General features: G+C 42.4%; 1 protein-coding gene across 1 annotated transcript; it reads right to left on the bottom strand.

Annotated features, from left to right (window-relative positions):
* Window positions 1–1,234: 1,234 nt before the first annotated feature.
* On the bottom strand, window positions 1,235–9,924 carry ankrd13a (ankyrin repeat domain 13A). The gene is made up of 15 exons (XM_042102058.1): window positions 9,628–9,924; window positions 8,989–9,124; window positions 8,442–8,566; window positions 7,997–8,042; window positions 7,751–7,894; window positions 7,409–7,592; window positions 7,242–7,308; window positions 7,027–7,108; window positions 6,747–6,808; window positions 6,389–6,519; window positions 5,970–6,127; window positions 5,553–5,780; window positions 4,031–4,209; window positions 3,754–3,818; window positions 1,235–3,398 (listed from the first exon to the last, which is right to left on the bottom strand). Exons 1-15 carry the CDS (start codon window positions 9,724–9,726, stop codon window positions 3,200–3,202), a joined length of 1,905 nt encoding a protein of 634 aa, XP_041957992.1. The 5' UTR covers window positions 9,727–9,924; the 3' UTR covers window positions 1,235–3,199.
* Between the last annotated feature and the right edge of the window lie 248 nt (window positions 9,925–10,172).

The raw sequence follows: 10,172 nt of genomic DNA, 5'->3' as shown, positions 1-10,172 counted from the left end.
TAATTATGTTTCCCATTGTTATCGTGTAGTCTAATTTGTGATGTTTTGCATAGATGTGCGCCAGTGCACGTTTGTGGATGAGAGAAGCATGGTGCATTGTGCACCCGCCCATATCACTGTTGATAATGTGCTCTTAAAATAACATATAAACAACTCGCCATGGACTTCTGACCATCTGGCGATTTTTAGACAATGCGCCAGATCCCCTCCTTAGGTCATTAATTGCCACACCACACACCTTGGCACATTGCTCAAAAAAAGAGACGTGCAAAATACGAATAAACTTTGCGCTCGGAAAATAACCCGTTTTCCGCCATGCGCCAAGGTGGAAAATAGGGGCTTCTCAGCTTCCTAAACATTTACAGAATTTTGTTAAATGAAGAGGTGAAGCATCAGTGGTAAACATTCCCTGCCCAACTTTTTTTTAAAACATGTTGCCAACATGAAATTCAAAATGATCATATATTTTCCATGAAATAGTCAACATCTTCCATTTTCAACCCTTGGTATGTTGTCTATGTCCCTTTTGCTGCTAAATATGGGCTTACAAGACTTGTATATCATCACATTTTGTTTCCTTTTTGCATTTTACACAACGTCCAAACTTTTTCTGATTTGGGGTTGTATGTATGGTACAGCCCATATTGTTAATGTGTGGATCGCTTCCCTCACCAATGTAGAGAGCATGTTTCTAACCACATTACCATTGTCATTGTTTTATGTTTGTTTGTAAGCACTTCAACTCAGTTGTTTTTAAATGTGCTATAGAAATAAAGTTGACTTGACTTGACATAACGTCCATGCTGAACCTCTACAGATGTCCAACAATCAGTCTATATATCAGCCAATTCTCTTTGGACCCCTGCTCCATAATATAGACCATACCAGCATATGAGCACAGTAATATTTTCATGTTGGCTTAAGTAGATTAACGTACAGCTCAGAAACTGTAATTGGTCTGGGTTGTGTACAATGTGCAGATGTCAGGATCTGACTGTGGGTGGTGGCTATGTTTAGCCAATAACCAGGGATTGCCATGCGAAAACACAGTGAATGAAGAGGGCGTCAGGATGCTGCTCCATTATTTTTCCTTCATTCAACCATTTGTTCTAATCTACCACATGCTCTCTGCTGGTTTAAAGCACACAAACACACACACAGGAAATCCTTTTACACATCAAGCTACTGCCACCTGCTGGTCCTGGTAGAACACTGCATGAAGGAGAACAGTCAGGACTTTTTCATTCCTTCCTTTAATATTTAAGGACATACATACATCATACCATAAATGAAATAAAGTGCTTTTATTTATTTAAGGGGAAAGAAAAGACATTTGCGCTGACACACACTGTTTATCAAATGCTTTCTCAATTTTTTTAACATGCCAAGACCTGCTGTAATCATGCTGTGGCTTGATTAAGACCTGTAGCTGCTTCAAACCACCCCTCTGGTAAGTCTACACATGAGTGGACACCGTTTGGCAATTTGGCATTGAGATTATCAGCAGTTTAAGCTCAGCAAAAAAGAGGACAAGTATTCAGTAATTTACGAATAAAACAAAAACAAAATCTCTGTGGATGAGTTAGCCCTCACACCCTTACGTTTGGAGAGCAGAAAGTGTTTCCCTTTAGAAGTAAGTTTTGGTCTGTGTTGCACTGCTCAGTAGGTCAGTGCGGATCCAGTCTATGATCGGATGTTCTGGAACATTAGGCCCTTGTTTTAAATAATAATAATAAAAAAAGACATTAGCAGTTCTGTGCCACAATAAGTCCTCAGGCAACTATAGGAGCACAGCTCTGATTACCTAGACGTCACTTTCCAAGGGAAAAGAGGAAAAAACAACAAGGTAGATAGGCCAACAGAAATCTAGCTGCTGCAAATCTATGCGAACCAGGAGACATCAGTCTACCCATGCCATTGGTATCAGACAGTATCTGATGATATGCTGCGACTGAAACTGAGTGAAGCTGACTGAGTTTTTCCACCTTCGGGCATTACAGATGGAGACAAAGGTTCAGGATCAACAGCTATTACTGGGTTAGAGCAGCATCAGCCAATGGATTTAGGTTTGGCAGTTCATCCATTTCGATCATTATGCTTACATCCAGACCATGGACATTTGGAAAAACCGACACAAATATCACACCAACACATCCGCACACATCCCGTCCTGATGTACGACACCGCTGTGGACAAATGATGTCCAATGAGCTGCCTATGCATGGAAAGCATATGCATGTTTGTGACTGAAGAGGCACACTGGCATTTATTGCTGTTTTTGAAGTTGAGGGGTTGATACTAGCACATAGCAGTGGAAAAACACTCAAATCAGGACTTGTTCAAATAAATGCTGCACCAAAAACTTGCAGTCTTTTTTTTTTGAAAAAAAAAAAAAAAGTGAAAATGTTTTCTAATATGTTTATGTTAAGCCTGTTAAAAACACGACAAAAGATGATATCTGCTGTGTTAGTATTACAGTTTTCTTGTCACATAATGTAGTCGTGTTAACTTCAACACTACTTTGTTAGTATGGAAAACTGGAACCCTGAGATGGTCTGTTCAATTTAAAGGCGAAAACCCTGGGACCCAAACCTGGCCCAAAATCCCCATCCCCAAACTCAAAACTCTTATGCAAAATGCACACTCACTCATGTGTGTATGTACACACACGCACACACATCCGGAACACTGGTACACCAGCAGCACAATCTACAAAAACAACGATATCTTGGTCTTGTATCCTTTCAGTGCCTGGGTATAGAAGCAGAAAGAGACCCACACTCACCACGCGCTGGAACGAACGAACACCTTAAAATCCGACATGGGGGGAAAAAGACTGCGTTGAGAGACTCAGAGAACTTTGTGAGGCAAGGAAAAGGAAGCTTACAATTCACAGGGAGTTTCAAATATTAAGAATGGTGAATACAGCAAAAAAGTGCCTCAAAGATCTGCTCCAGAAATATACTTCAATCGCTAAGCGACTTCATCTCACAAATGTTAACTGACTGTTAGCATATTTCCTGCTAGTCTGTGGCAAAAGATTATGGATTACTTATTAAGAGTTTGAATTAGAAAAAAAAATTATGTGGTAAAATGGCAAAAAATATGGACTCGCTCCCTTTTTTTCCGCCTCCTATGTTGTCTTTCCTTGTTTTCTTTTTGAGCCCTGGCCTGCACCCAGTCTGTTGTTGTGACCGCTTTACTTCTCGGTGAGGGAGAGCTGCAGTATCCTCTCCAGCTCCTCTTCCTCCTCCTTCCTCCTGCGCTCATCATCCTCCTTGGCCCGAGCGGACAGCTCCAGTGCCAGGCGCAGCTCGTTGTCCGGGCTGGAGACGGACACCGAGCTGGCCGTGCTGGTGTCTCCGAGGTCCAGGAGAATGCCTTCAGATGACAGGGTCCTGTGTGAGAAAAGTCCTGTGTTAGAAATTTGTGAAGTCTATTTTACAGACTGCAAATGTGTTCATGCTTTGGGTCAATTTATGATTCATGCATAGGGGGTGGGTGGTGTGTGTGTGTGTGTGTGTGTGTGTGTGTGTGTGTGTGAGAGAGTGTGAGTGTGTGAGTGAGTGAGATAGATAGATAGAGTGTGAGAGAGAGAGAGAGAGAGAGAGAGAGAGAGAGAGAGAGAGAGAGAGAGAGATAGATAGATAGATAGAGAGAGAGAGGTGTCAATGTGTGAGAGAAAGGTGTCAATGAGTGAGAGAAAGCAAGTAGAGAAGAGATGTCTTAAGTGCTATCAGGGGAGCCACTTACCCATCACTTTGGCTACTCCCCATGAGCTCAGGGACCATTCCGTTGGCATCTCCCCAGACCACATCCTATCTCACACACACACACACACACACACACACACACACACACACACACACACACAACAGACACACACACACAGTGTTATCCCTCAACACAATGACTTTCTGTGTATGTCTGTATAAACATATTTGCATAGTTCCTATATTTGCATGGAATATTATAAGCATCTAGGATTCTGTAGTGTGTGTGTGTGTGTGTGTGTGTGTGTGTGTCTGACCGGTGTGGGTCCCACGCTGGACTCCAGCAGGCTCTGGTGGATGGCATACTGCAGCAGCTCCTCCTCATGGCTGTGGGAGTGCGTGGTTGGCATGTGCCGGCTGCCGCCGCGGTGCCGGTAGTGCGCAGGCACGACGAACACCGACGGGCAGACCTGAAAGGGGGCCGCTCCTGCCAGAGCTGACACAGACCATCAGCACAGCACATAAGTACAAAGCGCACATCTTAACAGGTCACACCAGGCAAGAGGAGTTGCAATAGACACCTTTGTTTCACAACTTCACCGTAAACTCTGACAACATCAGAGCAAGTGTGAGCATGCCTCACTGAATGAGCGACTAAAAGAAAGGTACTCTACTTGCAGTTAGCAAGATCAAGACCAAAAAGAAAGCACTTGCAAAGGGGCTTCAGATCAAATTTAGCCTTTCAACCAATACTAGATGCCTACTCATAACTCGCACTAGTAATGCATCATGCACTGTGCCCTCCACATTTATTGGCACATTTAATTCCCAGAATAAATCTGCTTTCAATCCAAACGTTGGATTTTCTACATTACTTTCACTGTGAGACTAAAATAAAATTGTCGAAGATTACTCTTATTCTATTTTTAACTCAACTTTACCAGAGGTGGCAGTAAATGTGCAGGGTGCTGTATATACTGTATCATTGTGTTCACATATTAGATGGGAACAAATACAGAGGGATTTATGGATCTCTACTTTTGTTATCCTGTAAATCAGAATATACCGGTACTGTCAATAGCCTTAAAAAAACAATTTTTGCCATGTTTTAGGAATAAAATGTCACATAAATCAGGCTAGGAATAATATATCAACACAACCCTCAGTAAAAGTCTTGTAAATATAGTTATAAGACTGGAAAGACTGCTCAGAGTGGGAGAGGAAACTCAATTTGAGAAAAAATTTTGGTTGCTGATACTAAGGAAGTGTCCATATTTGGATTGCACATAGTCATGCAGGAAAAACAGAGCTTTCCAACGGTACTACACATGATGTTTCGAAATCACGGTCATGGTAGTGCATGAAACGTTAGAATGCTAACTTTTGATGAATACAGGTGTGAGTAGACAAAATGTAATAAAATAAACACATAAATGTGTAAATTGGATTTTGTTTTTGTAGTAGTGTGAAAGAATACATGCTAAGGTAGCAAACTAGCCCAAAATCTCAAAATTGGCCAGTGCATGAAAAAACAATGTTTTCACCTGCCGTGTCTCACCATAAAACGTCTGTCCCTTTATCACAACTGTATTTTGAAATTGACATATGGCTCATTTCCTTTTTTTTTTTTTTTAAATAAATAAATACAAATACATCATTAAATTATCAAGCCTTGGACCATTCCGCGACACCCCTGAGCATGTGTCACGGCACCCACTTTAAAAACCCTGATCTACATGATGAACACATAGCTCTGGATAAAAGCATCTACAGTGCTAAGCAGAGATAAACAAACGTAAACAAACATAAACATCAACATGGGTAACTCAGGTGCCCCACCTGTGGTCTCGCTGTCCTCCCCCTCATCAGAGGGCGTGGGGGTGGCAGCAGGCGTGGCAGTGGGCGTGGGGGTGGCAGCAGGTGTGGCAGAGGGCGTAGTGGCAGGGGTGGTAGAGGGCGTAGCAGCAGGTGTGATGGCAGGGGTGGCACTGGCTGGCTCTTCAGTGCTGCACTTGTTCACGTTCCCGAAGGTGATGCGGGCGTTGAGCACGTGGAAGAGCGGAATCTCTGCCAGCGCAATGAGGAAATGGCTCACATCTGTCATACCATCACTTTCACATTCTTCAAGGACATTCCACAACACTTCAAACCATGTTGAGCTCACGTTAAAAACAAAAGGACCATGTATCTTTCAGGAGCAACTGAAGGGCAAAGATGTACTAAAAATAATAAAAAATAAGAAACTCTTGCCAGTACCTATTTTGACAGGGAATCCGGGAGGGAACCTGAGGATGAGGAAGTCGTGGAGGCGGGCGAAGTGGGAGCTGGTGCGAGACATCAGCTCGATGATGGGTGCCACTTGCTCCACCAGGGAGAGCGGGTACTCCTCGCTCATCCACAGAGTACCCTTGAACCTGCGGCACAGCACAGCAGAGTGTCACAGTTAACCATTCAGTGTGGGAGCAGGTGGTGTTAGGAATGCCCATTAACACTTGAGTTAGATATGACGCTTAATATCCGACTTGAGTTATAATTTAAACCAGTGGGATTGGAAGATAGACTGGTGAATGCATTAAGTGGTCATTCATTATCCGGATTTCTTGTGTTTGTCAACAAACAATAGAATACTTAGCCTACTGAAGGTAGGTGTTTGTGCTCTATGTTTGGCTTTTTACTTTTGGGTCCTGATGGTGAGTTCAATTGGCCTGCCAATGTCTCTGTCCTGCAGATCGAAGTCTGGGTTGAAGTACTCCTCTGGTGTGATGGCTGTGGGGTTGGTGGCTGTGGCATACTCCAAAGTGAGATCCTACAAACGCAGTTGTCATTTTAATGGATATGGCAATCAATGTATTTTTAACACCACACCAATACCATCTTTTACCACAGTTACTGAAACACTTGTTGCCATTTGTAAACCATATTGACCAACAATAAATAAACTGATCAATAATCAATAAACTGAAAACAAAGTGGAGAACGTATGACTGAGTGGAGATGGACAGTTCAAAATGTTATAAGGCAGTAATAGCTTACCCCTTGAACACTGACATGCTGCTCTACAGTTCCAAGCAGTGACTCGAGAATGTTCCTTTCACCTAGAAAAGGGACCAAGAGGGACACATTGTACACCCACAGATATTCCTCGCTTTCAGGGATTTTGAGGTATTTTAACATGAACATCAAAAGCAGACATCAGTAAATGAATCAATGCATTTTGGCCTCACTGTATTATTCAATGCAACAGAACTGCAGAGACTACTTCCACAATACAATCTGTTTTCACATGTGTCATTTATGGAGGTCTGAATATTACCTTTTATTCTGGTCTTTTCTTCATCGGTTAAATGTTCAGTCCTGGTTCGAATCACCACATTCACGTTATTTACACTGAAAACCTTTAAAACCAAACAAAGCATGACATGTTGACAGTTAATGCGTGACAATGTGTTTTAGCTTCAGGACTTTAGTAAAAAATTAAATGAGAGAGAAGTGTTGTGAATAGTGATTTACTCATGTTTGGCACCTTACCTTTGCTTCAAATCCATTAACACTCTCTGTTTTGTCAGACCTCCATCCCCAGATACCAGACTTTGACCTGTGAGGAAGAACCATAAAAACAACAGTGTCAACAGATTTAGCACCATTAAACACTATGGTGGTTTTGTTTTTGAGCACCTCTTTCCTGCTAGGCATACCTCTCGAAGGCAATGTCTTTGGTGTCCAAAAAGGTGTTAACAATGGGCGTAGTCAGCCTCTTGGCAACTTCCTGCTGGTTAGGTTGCATGGAATCGAGTGTAACATCCTCCATTTCGATATCGAAACGCTCTGTGTCCACCACCTCGTCATCATGGTTTATCTCCATGAGCTCTGTAAAGCTGTCTGCAGTGCATATCACACAATCGGCAAATCACTATTAGAAATGTCACATGTTTGTGTGGAAGCTAAGTATACTCTGTGGCACTAGACTGCAAAGATAAAGAGAGCAAGCACAAATATCGCTCCAGAATGTCTTGATGGTATCAGATAGAGACACTCACCATCTCCCCGAAAAATGTAGCTCCTCCTGCCCCTGATCCAGGTCATGTTTTCGAAGCCGAGCAGGGTGGCATCGACCCGCAGGCTGGCGCCACTTTTCCATACCCGACAGATGTCACTGGGGCACACCCTCGACACCAGTGGGACTGAAGCAAGGATAAGATAAGTGGTTACCAGGTGACATCACTTTCCCCAAAGATGAAGAATTCAGTATTTGTGTTACATTATGGCACAAGGTTTTAACTTACTCCAACTTGTGAACTCCCATTTCATCTCCAAATAAAAATCTGGCGACTGTCAAAATAACAGTTGTTAGAGTGAGAAGTGTAACCATAACAACTGAATGGAATGGCAGTCTCACATACCCATATGAGGTATCCAAGGAGACACAATCATCAGAAATAAGTCTGCATCCATATTTAAAAGGTAGACGTGGGGTTGCCACCATTTTTCAGAACGTGGAAAAGGAAAGCACGGTACAGCAGTAAAGAGGAATGAGAATGGATAGATGGCAAAAATAGAAAGTATGTCAAAGAGATGGAAGGAGAAAGAGACTGTGTTAGAGAAACAGACTGTGTGTGTGTATATGTATGTGAGAAAGCGAGAGAGTGATTGTGAGAGAGAGAGAGAGAGAGATGTAGAGACAGACAGATAGATAGTGAGGGAGAGAGAGAGAGAGAGAGAGAGAGATACCTCTCGTATCTTTGACAGCAGCTCAGGCACTCCTCCAAGAGCTGTGGAGGCTTTGAGGTAGTCCCGTCGCTGCAGCACCAACTGCACCATCTCAGGATCTCCTGTGCTGACCGCCTCCTGCAGCACTAGACCCACACACAAGGACGGACACGCACAGCCACGTCATTAAATCCTAATTCAAGCGTAGTAATGATGACTTGATGGAAGATTTCACTTGTTGTGTTCACTCTCTCATTGCCAGTGAAGTAAAGCAATCAAGTTACAGAGGAGAGCTCCAACGGAACAAGGAGAGCATACTGAAGAGGGCATTTTGAAAAAAATTGAGACAAAAAGTTGGGTGGGAGGGAGGGATGTATGTGTGTGTGTGTGTGTGCATGTATGTGTGTGTGTGTGTGTGTGTGAATACAAGCCAAATAAGGCAACTTCAGTGATGGCAAAGATAGCAAGTCAACTGACACTACCACACCATAGTGTAAAAGCTATTTTAAATAAATAAATAAATAAATAGTCGTTTAATACACAAGATGGTTGAAGACACAAGTCTCACCTGTCCAATTCTTAATATTCTCTTTGGTGACATCTGCTCCATGCCTCAGGAGAACTCTCACTGATTCCAAATGCCCCAAGGACACTGCTAGATGGAGGGGTGTTCGTCCTCTGGGGTCAACCTCCTCTTTGTTATTCTGTGACGCGGAAAATAACAGATCAGAAACCGAAAATGATGGAAACACACAACGAAGTTCTGAAACAAATGATCGCAGGATTTAAACGACTCGAAGTGGATCTCAATGAAAAGACCCAGTGAATAGGTCTACAAGAACCGCTAAAATATGCCAAACAACATCACTAACTGTTACGCTAAGTTCGACCCATCATCAGTTGTAAACCTCACCTAGCACTGACCTGTTATGCTAGCAAGCTAACGATCCACAGCTTGGATTCAATAACAACTTATCTCGAGAAACCATCAGTGAACTGAATTTCATTGACATCTTCAAAAGCCGGCGATAAAGCTTACCACAAAAATACTCTGATAAAGTTCAGTTGATATCAGCAAAAACGAAAGCTAACTTGCTAGTTATACTCACCCAGCTATCGATAGCTAAGGATAGCAGATGCGTAAAAGACTTCTGTCAATGCAATAATATGGGCATTCATTTCTAGCAAGAGTTGATGGATCACATACCGTAGGTACCGACTTATCCAGATTCCTGTAGTCATTCTCCCAAACTAAGGAGTGCAATGGAAACCTAGCCCTGAAATCGTCGTTGTCGGCAGGTAACATTCTTCCTTGATAAACTTCTAGCTAGCTTATGTTCCACACCAACAGGCTAGGCTAGCATAGGCTAGCTATGTGTCGCCATGAAAAATATATCAAACATTGCCCCCTAAATGCATCAATGCAAATGTAAATGAAAAAATGTATTAGTACAATGCTGTGTGATACGAGTAAAGGGACCGACGTTCGGTCAAATCACGAAATGAGTGCGCTAACTTTCCAAAATAAAACTTTTGAAAAACAAGGAAGTGAATGGGCCAAACTATTACGAAGCAGGGGGTATTTTGATTGCATCACACAACTTGTTAATAGTCTTATTTTAACATTACTGCAGTATTCGTGTCAAAGCACCTAAATCACTTGCAATTTTCCAGCAATATAGTTTAGTAATTGTAATATTCCTTTGCATATGAAGTTCACAGGTAACTATACTTAGACGTCACCGCTGGTCG

This window comes from Alosa sapidissima, chromosome 8 (genome assembly GCF_018492685.1).
Source record: "Alosa sapidissima isolate fAloSap1 chromosome 8, fAloSap1.pri, whole genome shotgun sequence".
NCBI classification, from domain to species: domain Eukaryota; kingdom Metazoa; phylum Chordata; class Actinopteri; order Clupeiformes; family Clupeidae; genus Alosa; species Alosa sapidissima.
The sequence above is the reverse complement of the archived record's forward strand: the minus strand, read 5'-3'. Positions and strand labels throughout refer to the sequence as shown.